The following is a 27905-nucleotide window of genomic DNA, read 5'->3' on the forward strand; positions in this document are numbered from 1 at the left end:
GTTCTTATAACCAAAAATGTAAGGATTTGTTTTTCCGAACGATCACCCCTAGATCTCTTGTCAGAGAGAATGCAGGATTAAAAAAAATTAAGCGCTCATGAACGGGTTATTCATTTAATGAATTTTTTGGTATATTTTGTATTTCTTAAATTGTCGAAAAATCCTAAATTGTGACAGATCTTGTAAATAGTTATTACTTCTTCTTGATAATTTAAGAAATGTTAACTTAAAAACGTGAAAATTTTGATTTATTTTTTGGATGGGAACCCTGGGTTTTCTGTCCCAAGAATACAGAAGAGAAGACATTATGGATTACAACAAAACCTCCTTTTAAAGCCGCTTTAATTGAAAGCACCCGGGCATTTCACATAACTAGCTAATACAGCTTCGCGGTTAATTTACCAAAGTTATGAGACATTCTCCGGTGTGTGAAAGTTACTATGCCGCATTAAAGGCCAACAAACAAAGATATACAATCACTCAGCTTCGATTGTGACAGAGATATACATTTCGGTCACTGAATTTTTTTTCCTTTAGTTTAAAAAGTATAGGAATTAATTGATTTTTGTTTGTAGTTCAAATAAAGTCATTTATCGTGAAAACAGTATTTTTATGAAGAGTTTCAGATGAGAATACACATAAATACAAGTATTTTCTGGTTAGTATATATTTTATTTTATAAAGAGGTTTAGAGGAGACATAGATTTTTTATTGTATTGATTTTATTTTACAAAGAGGTTCAGATGAGAATACATTGAGGATATTCAATGTTTTGTTGTTGAATATTGGATATTTTCACTCGTGGGACAGTATGTTTTGATATTTTCACAATTTCGTGAAGGGAAGAAAAGACTTGAGTTTTGTTACACTTTTTTATTTTTTTTTTCAGTGACAAAAATATCACTCTTATAAGTACCACTTTATTCAATCAATAAATTACAGCATTTCACTGTTAAAAATGTAATAATGTATGTTTGGTTGTTAAGCACTTGCATGTTGCTTTTTCTTTGCTTCTTTCGTAATTGTTTCTTTTTCGTGTATGCTTTTTTGAGGAACTACACCTACAGAGTTATTGAATTCTGCTCTTTTTGCAAAGTCTATAGGAAACACTCTTATATTGAGTTATGTATACTAAGCAAATAAACACCCATTGTTAATCTTAAGATAAAATGTTCTTAAAAAATTCAAATGTTTATCAAACATTCTGGTGGATTTAGCTGTAAATAAAGATAAATATACATTTATATGTATATACTTAACATATACCCGGTATGTATTTATAAAATGCATTGATCTGTAAATATTAAAATACTTCAAATTTGTAAAATTGACTGTGATTTCATTTAAACTTGTCGTTTCCATCAGGAAAAGGGAAAAATAAGTTTTTAGAAGTTGTGCCAAATCTCATTACTTATGAGCTACAAAAAATACGTTCAAATTAATAAATAAGATAATTTTACTCTCTTACTCACTAGAGTTTTGGAAAATATTGCTTTTTCAAATTCATACGACCATTAATTTTTTTGCATTCTTTTTTTTTTTCTTTTGTAGCAAATCTTATAGTTGACTACTGTAATCTAAAAATGATGGGGTTGATAAATTTAAATTTACCTAATGACGAATTTATTATCATCTCATATTCAAAATGTAAAAATGTAAACCCCCCCCCCCTTCCAACCCAATGCAATTACTTGTTATAACAACATTTAATTTACATTGATGTGCGGTTTCAGCCATCAATCAGCCATTGACTCAACAACACAAATGTAGAATTCTCCAAAACATACCAGTCTGTCTCTTTATTTCACCTTTTAATTCGATTTTAGGATTTAATATGATTACAAGCTAGTTGAATTGACTGAACAAGCACTTGTGTAGTCTTGAAGTGCCTAAATCCCAAACACGGATACTTGATGCTCTGTCAGACTTTTTGGGGCAGAGGGTCGCAGTATTTGTTTTGGGTCCTTTGAACATCCCTGGAAGGTTTACATAAGACGGGTAGCGACACCTTTGCCAGCCACTTCGTTTTAATCTTTCATCTCGCCGTTTTATCAGGCAGTCGCGAGGAGGACTAAATATTTACCATGTCAATTTGTCCATGATTTGGCAGAGTCGAGGAAGAAGCCACTTTAATTAATTTGGTATACCTTAACCCGATACCTACTTACTTGTTGTTAAGAAAAACCTACTGGAAAATTTATAACATTCGATATATTTCAGGAGTTTCAGGTTTATAGTGAAGTATTGCTAGATAGGTATATGTGGAGCCATTGGCAATTTTGCATTTTTTCATCAGGTTAAATTGAAATGTCTTTTAATTACAACCCAGCGGAAAATTTAATGTCTCTAAAAGGACCAGACAAAAAAAAATGAACGTATATATATACTAGTACATGACATTTTGCTCGTGGTCTTAATGTTGACCCACTTTTTATTTCTTATTGGTTTTAGTATACATTAAAGAGACAACAAAGGAACTAATTGTTTTGGAAAGGATAAAAATATAAACTTTTTCTTTTACATGTATGACACAAGATAATGATTATTTAATTTCCACATAAATATAAACAAAGCGAACTGAATTGATATATTATTTATGTTTCATTTCTTGTAAGAATTGGGTGCAAAATGTTTTAAACGTAAGTAATTTGTACATTATGTCATTATGTATTAATCAACAAAAATTTTCATTTTCTTTATTCTCTCACTATCTCTGTACATAACATATAAAGAAAATATATAATATTTTCAAAATGCAAGTCAAACAATATGGGCATACATACGAAAGAACAAAATATCATGGAAAAACGTAAAAACAAACAAGCTGAAAGAATATATGGAAGAAAATGTAAAGGTTTAAACGTCTTTGTAAATTTGAACAACCTTTACAATGTTTCAACATCTGTTTAAGACGATATCATGATTTTTACAATAATAGGTTAGGAATAACTTGATCAAATACCTCTTTCTGATTTTACAGATATATAGGAAATTCCAGTACTTTTTGAAGCTCATCACCAATTCTGTTGCATGTTCCTTCATTTCTGTCTATATTCCACAGTTAGCTTTAACTGTCAAACATTGGAACATTTGGGATTCAGAGTAGGGCCTTAGCAAGGATCACAGGTATAGAACTTTTGACATTCTTTGCAAGTACTTTGTTTTCATTTAAATTAGGTAGATAAATATATTCATGTAAAACTTTAAAAACAATATATTGAGTAAGAATACATCCAACTTTTAAAATAATCACCGGAGACATTCTATTTTAATTACGATCAGGCCCAGTTTTTAGAATTACTCTCAAAAGATATATTCAACTACAAAAAAAAAAAAAAAGAAAAAAAAAAGAAGAAGAAAGAAATTTAATAATTTATACAAGATAGGACGTTTTGGCATTTATGAAACGGAAAAAAATGTTACAATGAAAACATTATTAGTGGATTTAAATAATTTTTTCATTAAAAAAAAATTATTACTTAATTATCTAATTTGTTTAATAACTATTAAAATAAGTATTATCTAATGTATTGGAATTCCTTGAGGTAATTGCATAAAATCACATAATTCAATAATCAGATGTTTGCATCTAGTATTCTTGAAAAAGTCATATAACATTTATTTTTGGCAATATCATTTAAATTCAGCTGTATCAATTCATTATCGCACTTCGTATAACTATTTCTGCATATTGCTACGAAATCTTAACTAAGAAGGAAAATAATTTAGAAGATGTGTAGTAAAGATTGACAATCTTTAGAAAGAGGATAAAGATTTTAAGTGAATTTATGCTCCTTGATTTATGAATACATCTGATATTACTTATTTCAAATTTATATACGTGTGAAAATCCATGTAAAAGGTTCTTTGAAAAAAATTGTTGTGTGTTATTCAAGCTTTTATACTGCCTGTCATTACAGTATATATATATATATATATATAGAGAGAGAGAGAGAGAGTTTTCAGCTCTGTTTACTTCTTGTGGATTCGTCTATTTTATTTTTTTTTATCTTTTCATAACTTTATTCTTTCAAGATTATCTAAATCAGTACATTAATGTTCAAAAAGTAGGTAGCAAAACTTTGAAAAAAATGATTCTCGAATTTTCATTAGTCTAAAGAAAAGATATTCACAAATTTCATTATTATTCAGAATTTTAAGTGGTAATTGTTTTAAATTTGCCATATCTATTAATATCAGGTAAAGTATGATTTATGAATTCAAACATACTTAAACTTTACAGTCATAAAGGCAAGTTACGGATTGTACATTTCTCTATCTCAATAAAACGTTAAAAGCAGATGCAGGTTATTGTCTTTCTTTCTACTTGTTTTCGTGATAACTATTGTCAGTAATGACATGGATATTATAAATATTGCCACAAGTAGGTTTGGACATTATACATTAATCAGTAACTGAAATGAACACAAAACTATTGCCAGTAATGAGTATTAACGTGTAATTTTTGTTACTTGGTCCATAGTTTAAAAAAGCAGCAGATCTGTAACATATTTATTAGAGTGATAAGTATAATTAACATTCAATTTCACTTTATGGCCAAAAGGTTAAATGATATTCCAACTAAGTAATTCTGGTTTGCCATATGTTTTACATATTCAATTTTTCATATGTGGAATATCAGTTTTTTTACTTACTGGTTTCATCACAATTTTTCCTTTCACTTTCCTTTCACTTTTTCACATACGCTGCTATGTAAAGAAAAAAAAATCCAACTCAAGGCTGATAACCGGAGAAAGAGAGAGAAGATAAAATTTAAAGAGAGTTAATGTTCCCAAGGATTTAAGTGCATGTTTTTACTACACATACACTGTAAAGCAAAAATTCATATAAAATTCAAATAAAAAACAAAATGTGATCATAACCAACAAAGATCAGTCTCAAAAGTCCATTTACTCAATACAAATTATAAGCAGAGCCAATTAGGACATCTAAAACAGAGGTGGGAAAAGGTGCCATGGAGGAGTAAACATCCACCGTCGACCGTTCACCAGGTGCTTCTTGTTATGATCGTGTAAACGGGAAAATCCGTGGACAATTCAGTCTGAAAATAATGGCCTAACAATTTATATGAAAAACGTCAGGCAACGTTTGACCTACGTATTTGCAAACAAGGTCATTGTATCGATCATAGAATTGGCAAAATGTTGACGTAAAACGAGATGAATAATATTTTTGTATCATCAACTTATTTGCCAATACCCTGCCTAGTTTTAGAAATTGTTCGTAGGTGGACATGCTTTGCGTATAGGCTCAACTTGAAGCCATAAACTCCATGTCCAGGTGATAATGATATACATGTATTAGCACATAAATAAGGGAAAGGTTGAAGTCATCATACTATTTATGTTTATATTACAATTATTTAAGTCAATAATTTATTTATCTATTTTATGATGGTTTGCCAGCAATAGCTTTCTCTAGTTACACATCCAGATATGAAACAGATGTATCAGACTCTATGGTGTCTTTTTTCGAGTTCAATGGGAAACATCGAATCAAAGTAGGGATGCATTGAATGTGGTTAATTGATAAAATGTCGTTGATATTGATAAAATGTCGTCGATATCTCTAAATGTCGAATTGAATGCCAAAGCAAGAGGCATTTTTTCTTCATGTAGAAGTTTTTGAAAAAATTCTGCCTCGTATGAATACAAAAACACGTCTGCTTATAACGGATTACAATGAGTACTCATGGGAATTCCAACAGTTTGTTGGAAGACTTGGTCTCCGAAAACTACATAGATATCGTCAATGAGATGAGAAACTCTAGCATCAACCTTGGAGTACTTGTGTGTAGAATCAGAATGTTTTAAAACAAATTAAGTTTGCAGGTAACCAATGACAAGATATGGTAATTTCCGAGTTTCAATTTTCTTGAAGAAGCAGTGGTCTATGATGTCGAAAAGTGTGCTCTTAAATTTTCGTGTGGAATGGTTGTATGACCTTGTCAGCAAATACAATCTAATCATTAAGGTACAGGTATGTCACTCGTCAGCTTTTAAGAAAAGTTAAGTCAGAACCTTTAATTTCAAAACTATTTATTATAATATTAATTCAATTTTAATACCATATTTGAATTAAACAATGCAAATTATACCAAATTCAATTTAAAAACTGCTCACAAAATTATAAAGAAACAAGATTTATGGAGGACTTTTTCTTTTGGTGGAAGGATATTTAGGAGAATATTCTTCAAATCTACACATTTGTTAAATCTGATATCTCGGAACTTAAGCCCTACAGATTTTTACTTAGAGATTTTTTTCCGTTATTATATGTTGGGAATATTAAATATAAGTTTCAATTAATATATTTAGAACACATTTACTCAACAGACTATGCCAAGAAATGAAGATATATTGAAGAAGTAATGATAAAATTTACACTATTTTTTGCCTGAAAATCGCACATTTACATCACTGGTCCAAACCTTTTTTTTTCATTATTTTAAACTACTCGATATTCCCAACCGATCAGCACTAAAGTCATAAAAAATTTGAAAAGAAAAAAATATTTTATTGCCTATTTAGATTTCTAATACCTCAAATATGATTTTTTTTTTTTAATGCAAAAAGGTCACAAGATAATTTATGCGCATTAATTTGCATGATTTGTTCAATAATAAGTATTATTCAAACTTTTTTATGTAAAATAAGATTATATTATTGCCATGATTACATCTGAAAAAATATGATTTACGTTAAAGTGATAAACCTAAAAGTTACAATTTAAGTGCAAAAAGGTAAAGTTAATTGTACCGTCGATCAGATACACACTGACCTCCCATTTCCTTTGCGATTTTGAGTCACGCTATAGGAGTACTTATTTAAAATATACTTCTTAAAAATCCTTGATATAACTTATTTCACGAGTGACATACCATAAGTCAAATGCTGACTGACGATTTTATTCAGTCGTATTGGGGGAGTAGCCCCCAATATTATAGAGAGAATGACAGTGCAGGCCGAAGCAACGGTTTCAAAAGTGGGGGGCCAACTTCCCAAAAAAAAATCTGACAAGCGGGCAAACAGCATCTAAAGGAAAATTTACTAAAGCAAAATACTATACTCAGAAAAAACTGGGGGGGGGGGTTCTACTGGCCTGCAGTGTCCATGTTTTACTATGGGACACCCCAAATGTGTGTTCCATCAAAATGTAAAATAGGAAATGCACAATGGCACTCTATTATAAAGATTAATCTATGAAAGTGTCATGAAATTACATTTAGTGGTGTAAGGGGAGATGAGGGTAAAAGATGGTTAGTGTAATGGACGATGAACCCCTATCACTATATACCCCGCTTTCCAAACAGGGGTATAAAATGTATATTATATCTGTATTTTTGATAAAATGATGAAGGTATACACATCAGATTTGATGTGAAAATGGAATCCACTTTTCAGTGACTGCATGTTTTATTAACTCTGGCTGAAACCAGAATTGCACAGCATAAAAAGAAAAAGTATTCAAATTCACGCCTTGTTTACAGCTTGCAGTATTTTCGACATTTCTGACTATTCTTTATCGAAAAATGTGCTATATTTTGTTACCTAACTTTTGCAAAAAAATTAATCTGTGTATTATTTGATGAAAAATGTCTGGCATTTAAGTGATATTTTTTTCCCTTTTGATTCTCAAAAATTGCTAAATTTATAACCTAAAATCAGGGTTCGAAATTCACTATATACAACTCGCAAAATGTGAGTTAGAATTCCCAAATTGCGAGTTAAAAATTAGGTAACTCGCAAAAACTTGCGAGTTGATTTTTTTGCATTGAAACTGTAGCAAAATTATATAATATGACAGAACACAATGCTTTTGATTTAAATCAGTAATTTAAATAAAAGTCACACTGTAGTTGTATTTTGTGTATTGTACAGTAGTTACTTTTTCCTTAAGTTACATGCATTTAATTTATTTAAATTTAACTTTATATGAAAATTGCGAGTAGTCTTATAAAATTGCGAGTTCACTTTCTTGGTACTCGCAATTATTTGCGAGTTGTAATTTTAGGGAGTTTCTAACCCTGAAAATGTATTTTGGAAGTCACATTTTGGACTTTTATTTGAAATGTATCCATGCAATAATATTTCAAACATGCAAAATGTGCTAAACGTTAATATTTTTCAGTACTATAAGGTTATTGAACTTACATTGGTGAATATTGGCACGAGTTGGCTGTACAAATGCACGAGCTTGCCAATGCATTTGTACAGCCAACGAGTGACAATATTCACCAATATAAGTTCAATAACTCCTTTATTATACAGCTAAAACAACTCCCATTGATTTATATTAATTATTTCAATTAAATAACTCAAATTAATTAGAATTTTTCAGTATAGGTATTTAAATATTAACGTCTGTCTTGTAAGTGTTCAATATCGCATCATTCCAATTATCCTACCAAGCGTTATGAATTGCTTACTGAGGTCTTATTGAAGCTAATACGTACTAAATTTCAATTTTGTGTAAAAATAAAACATCTTACCTAGCTGCCAATGCCTATCATAAATTTGCCTTTGAGAGGTTGACCAGACGACATTTTTTTGTTTACAACGGGGCGTTCGATATTGAACGCTCGTATTTAGAATGTTTCGGGCATACTCATATACCTAATACAAACTCAGGGTTCAATAAAACGCCAAGATATTGAACGATAAAATTCTCCAGACTTTTAGTATTTTTTTTTTTAATATAGACAATTTATTAACTATGAACATTATAGTACAATGTATGTTACTTTGTCACCTGGCAAACATGCATCATTGCTAGAACGACTTTATACTTCTTTACACGTTTGTTTCCTCGTAGATCAAAGGCCAAACATAGGTAAGCTTCCACATAATTTCAAAGAGAAAAGTTTAACGGCTTGTTGTCATTCATTTCAATCTTATAATTAGTTTATATTTGAAATGTACATTAGCTTTAAAGAATATTTCTGTAAAGAATATTAGCACAATAAAATTAAGCAAAGTTTTATTAGCAAGAAAAAGCTTTTGAATCAGGGTGGTATATTTTTTCACTTGGTCTCTAACCCCCATCCCTACCCACCCCCATGATTATATTTTTTTTAATATGAATTGCCTTATATTAAAGAGAAGTGCGCCAATACTTTGCTTTAACAGAATGCCTTGCGTGGATCTCGGGTCAATAAATATTACGACGTATGGTGCACTTTACGAGACATAAACGAATGTATTTACATTTATATAGTGTGTTTTTTACTTAACAAATTATGAAATTGATTTTAATGCCATTTACGTATATTTACATTCAGTGTTAATTATTTTCCTTATGAAATCCATTGGAAATCTACAACATTTAATGCACTAGAACACACACTGCAAGGTAGAACACAGTAGGAACTACATGCATTTTCAATACTCTAGGAACACCTAAATGAATATTGCTTGCGCTCAATTTAGTTAAAAAATTATTCTATTTAACTAAGGTAAAAACATAACAATTGTTTGTTTAAAATTAATTTGTCATTTTTCCCTCGCAATATTCATTTGCGTAATTTAACTTTCCACGTCACAACAGCTCTTACGTTTAGCCTATTAAGCACATCAGTTCTGAAAGATGCTAAATTCTTAATAAAGATTAATGAAATTAACAATTATGAAGAGAGAAAATTAGATAATGTAATTATAAGCATTGAATTCATATTTTTGGATGTCGTCGGTCCTATAACAGCACCTGATCGTGCCGACAAATGGAATAACGCGCGAATACCGCACTATCCAAAAATAAGAATTCAATGATTTATAATTTAATGCACTTACGAATCTTTTTCTCCCCCCCCCCCCCCCATAATTTTGCCGATATATAGATTACTATAGAAAACGTAGATACTATATGCTTGTGCCCCTCAATAAAAACGTCGGATGACCTTTTTTTTTTTTGGTTGTCAAGGAATTTTTGGTAGTTGATAGTGCCCCCTCAACTGAAAATGTATGGCTGTGCCACCCCCCACCCCCCACCCCCAAACTGAAATTGCTTCCTACGGGCCTGGTTATGGGATCGTCTTGGAACACGATTTTAATGAGGTTGAAGCATTAAAAATATTCATGCAGCTCGGATAAACATATACAACCACATGAAATAACAGTTTTATTTAAAAAAGCAGCAAATTGCAACAACTAGTCAAAAAAATCAATTATTTATCATAAAAAATTGGCTAAATCATATTGCCAGAATTTATACACAATTGTCAAAAAGGTACTGAGAATAAAATTTATCTCTTTGTCCTCTGGAAAGTTCTCTTTTTTTTTTTAAAGTTTTGAATTAAAATCTTTTGTTTGTTATATGGTTTAATTTACAAGGAATCGTTATCCCATTTACCCACTCTTTATTTTGTGCAGGGAAATTGAGGAGGGACTTGGAACTGGTTGTTCAGTGGAATCAGCTGTAATATCTCATATTTCATCTGTATTACAGAAAACTGATTTTTCTTTACCCATTTTTAAGTACAAGTAACAATAAATAAGGATTAGGAATTAAAAAAAAAACAAGAGGCCCAAAGGCCTCAATGGTAACCTTAGTATAATGCAACACTGTAAAGGATCCATAGAAGTATAAAATAAAACAAAATAAACTGATAAATGAAGTTTTGTTGCTCAAAAGCAAGAGAAATAGGATGATCAGGGATCAAAAAAAATAATTAGTCAAGTGCAGAATAAGAATTCTTAAAGAAGATCTATTTCCTTGTCCTCATTTGTTACTATCACCATGTAAGCTAAACACAATAATATTGTTTGAGCACTATTAGAAAAGATATCGCATTTCCTATCACTTTGGCCTCTCTTGATATTTGAAGAAAATTCATGTACAAAGATTAGGTATTTTTGTCGCTTTTTATTTATCTATTATTTACAAGATTACCTGACCATTAAAAACTATGAAAGTACTTTTTGTAGTATGTATTAAAAAATTCTTGTATAATTCTGTTATTCAATTGACCATTTAATTACATAATTTACAGTGATTAATTATCACCAGTGAATAGCAAAGGGGGAATTTCTTCTCTCAGTAGAATACATATAAATAGAGCCCTTCCAAGCACCAGAACACTCAACCTGGTCCATAATATCAGAAAAAAGTAGTAAAAATAGTCTTGCTTAGTACGGCTTTGTACTCATTTTGCCTCCTTGATCCCCAGGAGCAAAGATGATATACATAGAAATAATGCATTTTTAACTATAGATTCAACAAAGCCCCTCCCTAACACCAGACCCCTGATACAGGGACCATAAAATTAATAATTTTAGAAGTGCTCACTCGTCATCATTACTATACTCTTAGTTTATCTGCTACATACCCAGGAACAGACTGGACACTGGATGGGCGAGCTCCTTGCTGATTAGAGGGGAGTTTAAATCTGGTCCAAGTCTCTAGAATATACATTTATTTTCTTTATGAACCCTCAAATATCTATGTACTCAGTTTATGAACTAAATACATTGACATATAATCATTGAATCAAGTACTTAAACATGTAGCACTGTTTCAGTTCATTTTGAACTAATGTTTACTGTGAAATGTTTAGGAAAAAAGAGTAAAAGATGTGGAATTTATGATTTGTTTTCTTTAGGCGTTCAAAAAGTTCAGATAAGGCATTAGGACCACATTCTGTATAATTACACTGATATATTTTTACGCTGCGCCCTCTAGGGAGAAATTCTTATACTGTATTTGATTATTTTTAAACTTGATATGACAATGAATATTTTAAGCGAAAAAAATAATAAAGGTAACATTTGTATTTGATAGTGTAAAAACTGCCAGCATGCAGTTCATCACTTTGAAAAATGTGACGAGAAGGGAAGGCGAATTCTATTGCCATGGAATTCCATATGCAGATTTCGATCGAACTGGTAAGACACGCAGTGACACTTCAGTAATATAACTATGTTCAAACAGAATAAAACATCTTAAAATTTATAAACGTCATTTTCATTGTAGGTCATTGGGGTATATGGAACATTGCACGCATGTTCGAAGCTTGCAGACGAACGATTTCTCATCAAAATAATTTCTTCTTATATGACACGAAAGGAAGCTTAGCTTTTGCATACGTGGTTCGAAGACAGAATTTCAAGCTAAATCAAAAGATACACGATAACATTAGTCTGTTTTCTCCTTTTCTGCCTAAAATAACATATAAAATGGCAGAAATTGGCAATTCCTCAATTACAATACACAACAAACTTTACGATGATTTCTCTGGATCTAGTGAAGTATTTGCTGAAAATTTTACACGAATTGTGAAAATCAACTGGGAAAAGAAACAATCAACGGAGTTATCCCGTGAACTGAAACAGGACGTCACCGACATTTATCGTAGCCCTTCTGAAATATGGCAGGACACAACAGTTTTTCCTGATAGAACAAATGATATTCCCATTTACACCTTGTCTCTTCGAGTTCCTTTCAGTGATACAGATAACTTACAACATATAACACATGTTATGTACAGTAAATACTGTACCGATTATGCCACTAAAGCCATTAACGCTGGCTTCTATCGCCACTTTAAAGACGATATTTGCTGGTATCCTATCCTGGAAATGGACATCGAGTACCTTGGGGACGCCGCAGAAGGGGAGATCATCGATATTCATACGTGGCAGGGTGAAAACCTCCAGCATCTCTATTTCGAGACAAATACACAAGGAAGAATTATCAATAAAGCGATGTTTGTCATGGGACTGGAAAAGTCGAGAAAAAATAGACATTCAAAAATGTAGCATTATATGGAACTGTAAAAATCAGAAAAAAGACATTTAAAATGAAGCATCATATGGGACTGGGAACTTAAAAAAATAAGCATTATTTAAAAATGTAACTTCGTATGGAACTGGAAAAGTCAGAAAAATAGATATTCAAAAATGTAAACTTCAAAACAACTGCAGTAACTTTTATTGAAACTTTGAATTATTTACTTATTTTCCATTTCAGTGACATAAGTAAGAAAGAGCTAACAGCATCATTCAACTTTAATGCATACTTACATTTTCTTTCATCATGAAAAAAAATTAGATAACCCTGATACTGTATATATAGTGTTCCCAGAAATTATTGAAATTTTTTTTACACATTTATCTAAAATGTTGGATTAATAACATACAATATAATTTAATGTTACTATTTTATTTCATGACAATACCCGTACTTTCTAATGATACATCCAGTATTCATGAATAACCTTATTTTTATTTAATATACTTCTTGTTGTCTGCTGATAATCTACATTACTCCATTGAAAAAAGAAAGCCTATTTAAGTAATGTATAAGTAAGGGATTGCTAAATCTGGTGATATTTCTGAAACACCGAATATTTCACCGTCTACTTTGTATTGTGCGATACAAAATATTAGGAAAGAAGAATTCAGTTAAGAAAAGAGTTTGTATGCTTAGTAAACTAGCATTCACAGATAAAGGAAGGCTTGGATGAACAACACAAATGTAGAAAAATGGGGTTTTATTCCTAGCCTTACCAGCTCTATCCCTCTGCCGAATTCCTTTCCATTTTTCAATATTTTGCTAGTATTGTCATTTACAGCTGCATTTTCAATAAAAATAGAACTCGTTAATTTACCTCCTTTGTCACTGGTCATTTGCAAAGTTATTTTGTTAAAAATATTCTGATTGTACACACAAGTACTCTGAAATTGATATTAAAAAGATGCTTGAGTCTCTGATTAACAATATCTATGTGGTTTATGGAGACCAGGTCTTCCAACAATCTGTTGGAATTCCCATGGGTACCAATTGCGACCCTTTGTTAGTAGGCCTATTTTTGTATTCATATGAAGCAAAATTTATTCAAAATCTTATATATGAGAAGAAAAAATCTCTTGCTGTGGCTTTTAACTCCACATTTAGATATATAGACGACGTATTATCATTTAACAATACTCATTTCCATTCATATGTTGACACGATATATCCCAGTGAGCTTGAAATAAGATACCACAGAGTCTGACACATTGTTTCATATTTTGATATTTTACTAGAAAAATTGTATTGTCATTAATGGTGATCTATCAACAAAGCTTTATAATAAACGTGATGACTTTAACTTTTCAATCGTCAACTTCCCTTACTTATGCAGCAATATACCCTTATCACCTGCATATGGGGTGTATATCTCTCAGTTGATTCGATACGCAAGAGCATGCTCTACGTATGTATAATTTCTAAAACGAGATAAGTTATTGACAAACAAGTTGATGAAACAAGAATATCAACAGTCTCTTTATAATAGTCATCATTTCAGAAGTTCTATGGTCGATACAATGACCTTGTCACAAATACAATCTATCATTAAGTAAACTATAATATTTTATTTTTAAAATATTTTGTAGAAACGTGAAAAAATTCTCAACAATTTCTCGGAACACTAGTACATATAAGGGGTGCGCATATCTTGACGAACTTGTTATGTTTACTATATATTATTTAATGTTACGATTCAGATCTGAAATAATAAAAACATGCCCCCTTGTAGGTATTTGCGTAAAGGCAAATGTATATATGACTAAAACGGTGTATACAAACATATTTCGTTGCAGTTATGTGACTACATCTTTCAAAAAACAATAATCAATTCAATGCTTAATGATCAGTAGCTTATTAGCTTTGACTATTGATTAAAAATTTTATTATAGCTTCCTAGTCCATGCACGACACAGCAATGTCTACCGTTCAGAACTAAAATAACAGACCTACTTTCATGTGATAAAGCAATATGTAACACTATGGTGACCTCTTGATATTTCCCATAAATGAAAAATCAATGTATTTTAACCAAGAATATTTCCGTCATTCATAATGAAAACAGAGTTGATTCTCATATGTGTATTTCCGAGAAAAAAAAACCAATGTTAGAGAAGAAGTATATATAAGAAAACCGTAATCTTATTAAGATGAAATGCATCGAGCTCATTAAATGTTGAAAATTGAAAACGCGAATTGAAACATCTTAAAAAGTATAAAGGGATTTAATATGCCGCAATCCCAAAACATAAAATTTTTACCAATGATACTTCATGTTTTTAATCTTAATGCGTGCAAAAACTTCCCAACAAATACTAAATTTTATTTCTTTATGTTAACAAACAGTATCATAAACGGAAGTAATCCCTTACCACTTCTTTTCATTTAACGTTAGCAAATTTTATATAACATAGAATTGTTTTAAAAAATATAATCTTGCAATGTTAAATTGTGAACCCCAAGTTTATATGAACATGTAATTTTCATAACATGTAATGGAAATATATTCATCATTAATTTATTAATTAAGTGATTGGAGTTTAATATTATAAAGTGATCTATCGGGAAGATGGACACCTAAGCAGAAATATGTAGACGGTATTTCGGATTCAGTTTAAGTTATGGCAGCCAAACGATTGAAGACAATTTAGTAAAGATGTTCAATTATAGTACACTATTACCATTTCGCCAAATTTTAGAAGAACTGAAGTCACGAATTAATAAAGTTTGCTTCATATTTTGAAATGGTTAAGAAATTCTACAATTTCATTCATTTTTTTTTTATTTCTTTTAGTTAGATACTAGTACTGAAATACCATATTTTTAATTGTTTTTATATTTGTACCAAATATTTATGTTTGAAACTCAATATCTGATATTGCATTAATTCTTTTTTTAATTTCTCGTTAAACCTTTTGATGTATATTCGTCTAATTTTATAGGTAAACTCATTCTTATGTCAGTCATAAAAACAAAGCATCACAATTGTGATACATGAAAAAGAAAAGCATTGTGACCAAAAATTTGTTTCATGAAACTAGCTGAGAAATATATCTTATGGTAAATTCTTTGTTATAAAAGCAGCGTGACCACTTATGACTGGTCAGAGCCTGTCTATCTACTGGTTAGAACTAGATGATTAAGATAAGCATTTTGTTCCATTTGTTCAGTTCTCGGGGATTAGAAGAATGTAATGTGAGGGCCGTACTGTGAAGACTTAATAAACAATGTGCAAAGTGAGGTCCTCATCCTTCACATTTCAATATATTTATAGAATGATAAGTATATACTATGTGAGCTCTAACTGCACCTAGTTCGACTTTTCATGTGTCCCAAATAAAAGAAACGTGATATAAGAGAGATAAGGTTGTGCACATTTCTTATAAAACCTTAGGCCTCTTGATTTTTCTGTTGAACAGAACATTTAGTCCATACACAACATGATGATCTCTGCAATCTTCGTAGCTTGCCTTGCCTCTGCGGTAAGATGTACACTTAAATCTAACAAATTTTTGGAATGTTTAAAATTACAATTGTACAGGTACAGGTGCTAAGCAAAGCATTTCAAGAAACGTTCTAGCATTGGAACATTTTTCCGAAAGTCTGGATTTTTTTGATGTTCTTAACAAATAACGAGATGACTTTTTAGGAGTCTAACTTCTTAACAGTATCAAACGCAACATGAACCCCGATTAAACCCAGCGATATTTAACCGACTTTTCCTTTGGAAATACTTGGTTTTAAATGTTATATATCAACTGTTAGTTTGGTGAGTAGTAAGATTACACAAGCTACCGAAACTGGATGGATTTGGTCTGCTTTCCTCTTTCGTGTAAATTTATTGTCCGACCATATTTAGTAATCTCATTTGCATTAAATCTAACTACCTTAAAAGATGTTACCTTATATTCTAAACCAGGCGATGGGCATGACAACTAAACATCATGGACACGGTCATGTTACACATCATCATGGACACCATACTGGACCCACTCACGAACCCAACATTAACGAGAGCTTTATGTTCCACTACGATGCACACTCGGTAAAAACACGTTCTACTCATTGCTACCATTAATTGTTGTGATACTTGTTTAATGAAATCTAAAGATAATGAACAGCAATCATGCTCAATAATCCGAGAAACAATACAAATTGTGGGCAGAGCAAATACGGACCTCTAAAAACCTCAGAGGTGGGATCAGGTGTCTCGGGGGAGTACCTGTCGACTGACCACACCCACCACGTGCCCTTTGTCATTATCGGGTAAACGGAGAAATAAGTAGCCGATTCAATATGAGAATAATGGTCAAGTCAATTTGTATGAAAAATTTCAGTCAATATTCGTCTTAACGACAGATTATATTTGCAAACAAGATCATCGTATCGACCATAGAATTTTTAAAGAAAATTGTGAATACCCTTGTATCATCAACTTATTTGCTTCGTTTTAGAAATCGTTCGTACGAAGAACACGATCCGGTGTATCGAATCAATTGGGAGAAATAAACTGCAAATAGGTGATAATGGTTAACACCTCAAATTAAACCTTCCAATGCATGATGCACAAACATAGAAATACGAAACTACATAAATAAGGGAAAATGACGATAGAAAAGTTGAAGTCGTTACGTTTGTTATAAAATCTAGTTGTTAGTTTGCCATTAATGTCTTTTTCTAGTAAAATAATCAGATATGTCAGACTCTTCTATTTCGAGTACAATGGAATGTATGGAAACAACGTATGAATTGAACACAATATGCCAAATTGAAGGTCACAGCAAGAGACATTTTCTTTTCATGTTGACGATTATGAATAAATTCTGCTTCATAATAATACAAAAACAAGTCTGCTAATAATGGGACACAATTATACCCATTAGAATTCCAATATATTGTTGGAAAACCTGGTCTTCAAGGACTTCGTAGAGATTTGAATGAAGAACTCAAAGTTTTTAAATATCTACGTCAGAGTACTTGTTTAGTGGTATTAATTACGATGCTTTATTTCAGAATTGTAACAAATGCATGTACCAAATAGAGAAAGGTGTTTGTATTTCAAACTGTGGCAAGTCATATTTATGTCAAATCTCTCTCTCTCTCTCTCTCTCTCTCTAAGACAAAATTTTCAAATAAGTTCTGAAAATGTAATTTGTTGCAGCACTCACTAGCAGTAAAAACCCATAAGAACTGTTACTTGTACATGCTGACAGCAGATGAACAAACGAGCGTCCACTCATCAACCGGACTACATGCCATCGAGGTAAGCTACAATGTCCTTTATGGCTGAGAGATTTATCAACAAGACTCGATGTAGGTAAGATACAGTGGATGTTAATAAATCTCTCAATAATCAAGAGGTAAGTTTCGTGTACCTCATAGCTGAGAGAATTGTCAACAGGTACACATGTACAATACATTGATTCAATACGTATACGTGTTTCATTATCACACATTTTTCTGGCACCAGATATATTCTGTTGAAATTTTGATGAAATTGATACAAGTTGATATTTTAAAAGAATTAAATTTAAAAATTTCAGTTAAAAACTAAGTGTATTTACCAGTGAAATTGCTGTGTTTTGACGAATTCAGTTGTTTCCAACAAGAATCGAATATTTATGAAACTTAATACACATGACAGGAAATGTTTTATGTAAATGCACGAATCTTTGAGTTTTCATGCTGTTTGCCTTGTTCTTTGTAGAAGACCGTCATTGACCTCATTGATGCAAACACCGCCACCACCGCGGTCTCCTCCGGAGATCTCACCGCCATGAGTCATGGCCTGGCCCACTTCTGTGGAAAATTGTCCGCTATGAGATTGAATTAAATCAATAGATCACATTTTTATTATCGGTTTGTCAGTAAATCATCAAATCCTACCCCACAGGGGAGGGAAAAATTTTCACCTCGGTGTGTATATATGTAGTACATAATTTCACCGTTGAAGGCATCTATGTTTTTTCATACGCAAATTTTTGCAATGCAAACTTTCTATAGATCAACAGTATCCACAAGAGAGCCATGCAGTCAAAGACCTTACTTATAGTAAAATTATTCATTTTTTGTTTATAACCTATTAACAAAGTATATTGGTAAGTGTTACTTAGCTTAGAATTCAAAAGAAACACGAACATAATGAAGAGAAGATTGTCATTAGTAAAGCTCTGTGATATTGATTAAAATATTGAAATTAACAAGATCGATTTGTAAGACATGAAATCCTCAAGCATGATCCGGGTGAACGGGTAGAAATTTGATCTTTAACTTAATTACTTTATCTATTAGTTATAATCCTGGCATATTATGCGCATCCTCATAATTAAGCTGGAAAGCCTTGGGATATACAAGTTAATTTAACATAGACGTATCAAACATATTGTGACAAGAGGAGCTATATATTTTAATGCCATTTAATTCATAAAAGAAAGACTACATAAACAATATGCTATCATAATGGTTCCAGCAGGTAAGGCTTGTAACAATATTGTCTTTGTAAAGCTCAATATTATATCTTTTTTTAAAGTTGGTTTTAATTCCAACTTGTACTAACAGTTCACTCTCTAAGGATGAAATTCTTCAAAATCACATTTCAGTTATTGAAACTTTTAACTTCCTGTCAACCAAGGTGAGTTCGATCTACCCTACCTACATGTATACTGGATTCCTAAACTCCATAAAAAGCCTTATAACAAGGTAACATCGCAGAGTCCAGCAAATGATCTACATGTACCAAGCCCCTGTATTTACTCCTTGCAAAAATATTAATTGCTATAAAGGAGAAACTCAGGACGCACTGCGCTACAGCATATTCCAGAAGTGGTGTAAATCAGATGTAGATTCTCAAAAACTCCAAAGAACTTTTAGAAAATATTAAATCGCTGTTTTTTTTTCTATAGCCAGCCAACACGTACGACTTTTCTACACTTTATGCAACTATTCCTCACGATAAATTAAAAACTAGGCTTTTTGAAATCAAAGACAAACGTTTCTTCAATAAAAATGGAACTCGGAAATTTTCGTATCTTCTGATTGGTGATCAACAGAATAACTTTGTTAAAAACTATCTGATTCTACTCAAAAGTACTCTGAAGTTGATATTAAAAGGATGCTGGGGTTCCTCATTGACAACTTCTATGTAGTCTTCGGAAACAAGGTCTTCCAACAAACTGTTGGAATACTGATGGTTACTATGTGTGTCCCTTTATTAGCCGACCTGTTTTTATATTCCTTTGAAGCAAAATTTATTCAGAAACCTCTACATGAGAAGAAAATATTTACTGTGGCCTTCAATTTAACATTCAGATAAAGCGACAACGCCTCATCAATTAACAGTAATACCCCCATTCATATGATGTTTCCCAGCAATCTCGAAATAAAAACCACAGAGTCTGACACATCTGTATTATATTTGAAAGTTTTACTGACGATAGATGATAAGGACCAACTAACAACTAAACTGTATGATATAACGAGATGACTTCAATTTTTTCATCGACAACTTTTCTTATTTGTGTAATATTCTGCAATCACCTGCATATGGTGTTTACGTCTCCCAACTTATTCGATACTCTAGAGCATCCTCTGAGTACGATCAATTTTTAAACCAAGGCAGACTACTGACAGATAAGTTGATGTTACAGGTATTTCAACAACCTTGTTTAAAGTTAGCATTTCGTAAATTATATGGTCGTTATAATGACCTTTTAAGCAAATAAAACCCATCATTGGGTCGTATTTTGGCTGACATATTTCATATCAATTGTAAGGCCTTTGTTTTTATACTAAATTTGACTTCGGAATGTTCCATCTACCTGATCAATACATTGGGCTCACGGCGGGTGAGACCGGTCAACAGGGGATGCTTACTCCTCCTCGGCACCTGATCCCACCTCTGGAATTTCCGGGGTCTGTGTTTTATGCCCTGTTTACAGATTTGAATTTGTAGATTTTTTGAAATCGATCACTGTTCGCTATCTGCACATTTTTCATTATCATAAAAATTAACTAAAAATAAAAAAAAAATCATCTTTTTATAATCTAAAGATTATTGGAACAAGGTCTTCATTTGACTAAGATATCAAGTATTAGTTCTGAAAGACAGAGAGAGAATAGTCCATCCTTTTTTTTTTTTAAATGTTTCGTAGTCATAAGTTTTTAAAAAGCTTATTCTTTAACAACCAGGATAATGTAATATTTCACGTTTAAGGATAAAAAAACACAATTTTTTTTCAGAAATAAGCACTATGTCTTAAAGATTTATTTACATTTGCTGTGTTTTTCTACTAAGCCAACTGTGAATTTGATTTGAAAGCCATTTTTGTGTATACTCACGCTTAGAAATATACACGGAGAAACTCGCGCTAAAGTGAGGTCACAATGATACTACAGAGACGTTAGTAAAAATATGACGATATAGGGCAGCGAGAAATTCAAACACTGAGTATATTTTTGGTGCATTTAAACATGTAAAATGTAAATATAAGAAATGTTTTTAAGTTTAGTGTGAATTATTGGCGTGTAAATCACACAGACTTGCGTTTAAGCATATTTTTCATGAAGCGCTAGTGCGCTTCATGAAATATGCCTATGTGACAAGTCTGTGTGATTTACACACCAATATCTCACACAAAATTTAAAAACATTCCTTAAATATATTCATGTATGTAATCTGAATAATACTTGCCAAGGAAAGTGTGAAAATTTGGTAAAATGTGCATTTTTTAGATTTACATAGAAACAGCACAATGTCACATTATTTCAGCACCAAAGAAAACACGATTTCTTTATATCTTAGGGATTTACTATTTATGCCATTTCCATTCAGAATCAGTGAAAATAAATATATCAATCCATCATTTGCTTACTTTTTTTGGAAGGGGGGGGGGTTGTCCTATGTATTCTTAAATGAAAAAGCGATGGTATTTTGTTTTTACAATTAACCCTCTGGCTGCGGGAAGGACATATATGTCCTTTTACCGTTCGCTGCGGGAGGAACATTTATGTCCCTGGCGACGTCATAAATGTTGCGTGATTTCTCTCTTGTTTTATTGAGATTTTTTAAAATATTATTCGTGTAGCTATGAAATGTGAAGACTAAATAGACGTCATATACGAGTAATGTTCACATTTCAATAAATTTATATAATGATTAGAACATTATGTGAGATGTAACTGCCCATAGTTCGAAATTTCTTTTGACCCATATAGAAAGTGCGTGACATCAGGGAGATAAGATGATGCCGAATGCTTATAAAACCCCTGCTGACTTACTTATTAAACAGAACATTTTAATCTACACACAAGATGATGCTCTCTGTTGTCTTCGTTACTTGCCTTGCCTCTGTGGTAAGAGTTTAAACATATATACCAATAACTTTTTCGGTCATGTCTGAAGTCATTACATTTATAGATATCTTTTTAATATCATCGACACAATTTTGCCCGACATTTTACATGATACTCTTTTCACCAAGCTTGAAACTCCAATTGTTTTCTTGTTGTGGATATCTAAATTGTTTCTGCTTCCTCATTTCTTTAGTAGGCGAAGTTTTTATTAAAAATATAAATAGATAAATAAATAAAATTCTCCCAAACACTACCCTTATTGTAGTCCAATTTCACTGCATATTCACTACCAGAAAAAGAAAACATGATTATAATTTAGCGTAATGAAAATGAGTAGTACATATGTATGTACGTACAAAAAATATTCTGTTTTGGAAGGGGAAAATGTAAATACAAATTTGAACAAAACAGATTTTGTTGGGCAAACGTGAAATTATATACCGAGTATGAGCAAATTACAAGCCATATTCAATAAAAATTGAGCATCCAAAAAACTAACTACAATGAAATTGTACAAACGTTATGAAAATTTGCGCTTTTAACATGTGATGTTTTCTTTTAGATATTTCACAGGACTCTGTGAGAAGAGCGTTGTTATACAATTATTCATTTATCATATCTTAAAAGTGAAAAGCAATGCAGGTTTCTTACAGTCGCCCATTGCTTTGTTAAAAAAAATTATTATAATCCAAATATCAGTAGTACGAACCTTCCGTTGAAATAAAGTGTCATGCGTCCCGTCACAACAATCAACAAACATCTTAAAATATATTACTATGACAATTTATTTGAAATAGGCAATGGGTATGACAACTAAACAACATGGACACGGTCATCATGGACACCATACTGGACCCACTCACGAACCCAACATCAACGAGAGCTTCATGTTCCGCTACGATGCACACTCGGTAAAGATTATAAACTCTATCTTTCATTCTTTCGTTCTATAACAGTTTTAATATTTGAATGGGGTAAATTTTTTTCTTCAACTTTTGATCATTCTTTCCTGAGAAAATACTGCCTAGTGAAGAAATTTCAGACACGTTTTCATAATACTTCGTACGTTTTACAGCACACATTAGGAGTAAAAACCAATAAGATGTGTTACCTGTACATGCTGACAGCAGATGAACAAACCAGCATCCACACATCAACTGGACTTCACACCATCGAGGTAAGATACATCGCAATTCGTGGAAACTAATTTAATTTTTATGATTTATTTACAGTGTTTTTCAGTAACATATTTTTCTGGCATCGCGATTTTTCCGTAGAAACTTAAAATTGCTATTACTACTATATCTATCATGTATAGTCTTATAGGATCACCCATCGTTTTTGATTGAACATGACTTTTATCGAGCGAGATGAGTTCCGAAGCCTTTAGAGAGTTAAATAAAACTTAAATTCAATCGTAAAAAATAGATTCTTTTCATCACGATTAATACCGCATTTTGATTTCCTTTCGTTTCCCCGTCTTTGGTTTTTTTTTTTTTTTTTTTTTTTTTTTTTTTTTTTGTGTTGCATAACCAACAATAGAGCTAAAATGCTGGTCCTTTAACTTATTCACGGTTTCAGTACATGTAGTCATTGAGTTCATTTCTATAATTAGTCATGGACTCGTTGACAATTAAAATGTTCATATTTATAGACATTGTGTAATGAAATAAACTTAAGAGTAGAAACCGGTTCTTTCACTTATTATATAACTTGAACTTTAATTTTTGAATTTTACCTCGAACTTCAATGTAAACTTACTAATGCACTCATATCAAATCAAGGCGACACAAGACATCGAAATAAAAAGTGGGATATCAAAAATTGATATCCAGTGGGTAAAGGGATGCATGATCTCTTATATTTAGGTTACTTCTTGTCACAAAATCTATGCAAGACCAAATTAAAAAAAAAAATGTTTGGTTGCCCTCCCCCGACCGACTAAATAAAAAAAAAAACGACTCAAACCTTTTTTTCAACCTCCAGGAAACACTTATTTTTTATGTATTCCGGAAAATAGAATTTTAGAATTCAGCATTGATGTTGAAATGTTCTGAGAAAAAAATTTCACACCTACCTATCGACACAATTTTTTCATCCTGAGTCGGGAGAGGGCATTTAAGTTGGACCAAAAGCAAATTGTTCGAAAATTTTCATATTAACCGATTTTAACTAATAACCGATATTAACAAGCATTCTGAGAGTATTGCATTAGCAATACTAGTCCCCTACCGGCAAGTGTAATCTGGTTCCCGTTAAAAATTGAAAATGCCATAATTCGGTCAAAAATCATTGCAGTGGTACGAAATGCAAACTTGATCTATAAGTAATCAAAGTAATGTCACATACCTAAAATCAGCTCAATATCTCCAAGCGTTTAGAAAAAAATCGCGGAAAACCCTTAAAAATTGGAATGGTCGTAATTCCGTCAAAAATCAATGAACCGGAACGAAATGCAAACTTGATCTGTAACTCATCAAGATACACCCACATACCAAAAATCAGCTCAATATCTGCAAGCGTTTAAGAAAAAAGTGCGGAAAACCAAGTGGGACAGACTGACAGACAGACAGAGGGACAGACGGACAGACAGACAGACAGACGGACGGACAGACTCAGAGGAAACCTATAGTGCCCTCCGGTTTCACCGGTAGGGGACTAACAAAGACATGCGTGTACAGCGGTGAATGTGACGTCACGAACTACACTTCTAGGATGCAAGTAATGGCTGCGATGGTTGGAGCCAGTTGTAAAACGTTTCGCAAGCCTATCGGAGGATGACTTAAACTAACTGATGGAAAACGATACCATGCACTCTAGGAAAACAAATTTAAAAAATAAAAGTTATAAGTGTACTAGGAATTTGTAAACAGGAAATTTCGAACTTATTTGCAACATGTGTGTTGATGAAAATTTGCCGTTGTTCAGCTTTCATTCGGCAAACCTCGGATGATTTCGTCATCTTCATCGAATTCAATAACATATTTTTCTGACATTGCGATTTTCCCATAGAAAATTAAAATTGCTATTACTACTATATCTATTATGTATAGTTTTATAGGATCGCCCATTGTTTTTGATTGCGTATGTAAAACTTCATTAGATGAGGTACGAATCGGCCGATGTGATCCGAGTGGTGCAGTCTTGTGATTTTTTTAATTATTCAATGTCGGAGTATAGGACCATAAAAATATTGGATGTTTTGGTGGTTAATATTGTTCATAACATAGAGAAAATTATTTTATTTTATAACAGAAGTAAATCAAATCAATATTTACCGTGGCGAACTATGTAATCCACATAAAAAAGTAAAATATTTTCTAATATTCTTTGGAGAAGACATGAAGGAATTGTTTTACAAACATGTAAATATTTTTTAATACTTATGCTGTTTGCTTACTTCTTTGTAGAAGACCGCCATTGACCTTATTGATGCTAACGGCTCCTTCACCGCCGTCTCCTCCACAGATCTCAATACCATGAGTCATGGTTTGGCCCACTTCTGTGGAAAATTGACCGCTATGAGACTGAATTAAACTGATATATATATTCATATTTTCCCGATTGGTTTGTTAGTAATTGATCATCAAAATTTACCACAAATTGTATTTATATATACAATGCAGGAATGTGCATTACTTTACTGTTGAAAAGTGCCTTTTAATTAAGCAAACACCCCAACAGTAAATTAATTCATGTACACATACCGGTATATTAAACGTTAAGATGAATGCGCTTTAGTAGAAATACAAACATTGAAATTTTATTCAAAGCATCCAAACTGCGCATGCTCTATAAAATCCCTTTGAGAATAGCTCAGTATGTTTGTAACATTTCATTTTCTGTTTCTGCTAGAATTTATATAAATTGAGAATGTCTTATTTTGTTTTTAATATTAAGGACGTAGGTTAAACCAGTTGCGCGGCTTAGTGGTTAGAGTATTTGCTCTCGAGTCGCTGTTTATAGAGTTGACCCTTACGTCGCTGATTCGAATTCAACTGAGGGGCGTGGAGACCGGTTCTTTGGATGAGACCGTGAATACTGTTCGTTATCTCCATACATTTCATCGTATAAACCGAGGTCCCGTGTCGCAGTAGGTGCTGGCACGAAAAAGATCCTTCACTGCTCAATGGCTATGAGTGCCGAGTATAGGTCTAAATTTGCAGCCCTCCACAGACAAGTGGTGGCGTCTCCATATGAGTGAAAAATTCTCGAGAGGGACGTTAAGCAACAAACAAACCAATAATATACATGAAGAGTGTTCATCGAAACTGTCTGATCAGTTGAACCTGTCTGATTGTCATATACTTTCCTGTCGCCTGTTGCCTCTGACAGATCTATCAAATGCAAGTCCAGGAATCCAAATGTACATGTAATAGGAAAGGGAATCTAGCCCGGGACTAGTCATCTCCTCCAATACATAGCTTCCTAGGCCGACACCCCGATTCACCGACCAAACCACTTCATTCATTGATTCAAACCAAATGTAACAGGAACGGAGAAAATAAGAAAGAGCAGCCCAGGATTTAAACCAGGGTTCCTTGAACTCTAGACATATACTCTGTTCCAGGTAAACTGTCCCAACAGCGATCGTACCTCTCTGACCGCTACATTCCTCTCTTCTTGAAGGCATTCGCATCCAAACATTTTTTTTTGCCCATGGCAGTACTTTCACTTGCAAGACCAGGGTGAAAAAAGGCACCAAATGGAATAGGAACAGAGAAAATCTATGGCTATAGCAGGAATTAAATCTGGGACCCTTCCATCTATATTCCGGTGCTCCAAAACTGAGTTTGCCAGGCCAACACCACAATTCGCCAAAGCAAACAACTTCATTGTCAAATCGTAGGTACACAGCAGCAAATTTTACAGGAAGGGACAAAATACTTCAAACGCGAATTTGAACCCCCCCCCCCCTCTAAACTCTAGACATGTGCCTTACCAACTGAGCTATCTGACCACCTGTGGTCGAACCTGTCTAACTGCCATATTCCTCTCCATTTAATGTGTTTGCTCCAAGACAAAGAACCTAGATTCCTTTTCTCTTGGCAGAACTTTCACTTGTAAATTCAAGTGCTGTCAAGTGCAAAAAATGTAATAGAAGGAAAAATTCTATGGTTGGATCGGGAATCGAACCCGAGACTCTGCATCACTAGTCAGATGCTCTAACCACTGATTTTCCAGGCCGAAAGCCCCTGTCCACCAACCCTATTTTCTTCACTCTCAATATCTAGGTACATACAAAAAATGCAACATGATGGCATATAATGTATTAGACTAGACCAGGATTTTAATCTGAACCCCCTGAACCTTTTACAGGCGTACTACCACGCAGCTATGTTAACGCTTTCCAACGCTTGATTTAAAATGCATTCAAAACATAATATTGAATTGCGAGCTCGATTTTAAATTTGAATTCGTAAGCTATTTACTTAAATATGTCAATGTGAAGGGTTCTCTCGGCTATGAATTAACATGTTTGTTACGATATCACATGACTTCTCTGATCACTTTACGGGTTAAGTATAATTTGAACATCAATCGCTTCGGCGGAGGTGATTAACACAGTTATTATTTACTTTCTGTTATATAAATGTACTCATCGTATCCTTGTGTACACAAAATGTGCTTGAGAAAAGTTATAGAATTATTTTCCTAACTTAATGTTGTAGTCTTCGGTAATTACGAGTCATTCAATTATTTTAATTACCACGCTCTCCAAAAATTCAAATCAAAAGATAATGACCAGT

General features: G+C 32.5%; 3 protein-coding genes across 3 annotated transcripts; all 3 read left to right on the top strand.

Moving 5' to 3' along the window:
* The first annotated feature begins 11804 nt into the window (after positions 1-11804).
* On the top strand, positions 11805-13068 carry LOC133173275 (uncharacterized). The gene is made up of 2 exons (XM_061308261.1): positions 11805-11900; positions 11989-13068. Exons 1-2 carry the CDS (start codon positions 11813-11815, stop codon positions 12771-12773), a joined length of 873 nt encoding a protein of 290 aa, XP_061164245.1. The 5' UTR covers positions 11805-11812; the 3' UTR covers positions 12774-13068.
* A 3090-nt stretch (positions 13069-16158) lies between these two features.
* On the top strand, positions 16159-18642 carry LOC133173356 (uncharacterized). Its single transcript, XM_061308341.1, has 4 exons — positions 16159-16286; positions 16724-16849; positions 17966-18067; positions 18512-18642. Exons 1-4 carry the CDS (start codon positions 16245-16247, stop codon positions 18635-18637), a joined length of 396 nt encoding a protein of 131 aa, XP_061164325.1. The 5' UTR covers positions 16159-16244; the 3' UTR covers positions 18638-18642.
* Positions 18643-22955: 4313 nt separating this feature from the next.
* Positions 22956-25691, top strand: LOC133173357 (uncharacterized). Its single transcript, XM_061308342.1, has 3 exons — positions 22956-23066; positions 23231-23332; positions 25566-25691. The coding sequence occupies exons 1-3, from the start codon at positions 22956-22958 to the stop codon at positions 25689-25691; spliced, it is 339 nt and encodes a 112-aa protein (XP_061164326.1).
* The last annotated feature ends 2214 nt before the right edge of the window (positions 25692-27905 follow it).

This window comes from Saccostrea echinata, unplaced genomic scaffold (assembly GCF_033153115.1).
Source record: "Saccostrea echinata isolate AGI-Se365-2 ecotype Australia unplaced genomic scaffold, CSIRO_AGI_Sech_v1 ptg000056l, whole genome shotgun sequence".
In the NCBI taxonomy this organism is placed as follows: Eukaryota; Metazoa; Mollusca; class Bivalvia; order Ostreida; family Ostreidae; genus Saccostrea; species Saccostrea echinata.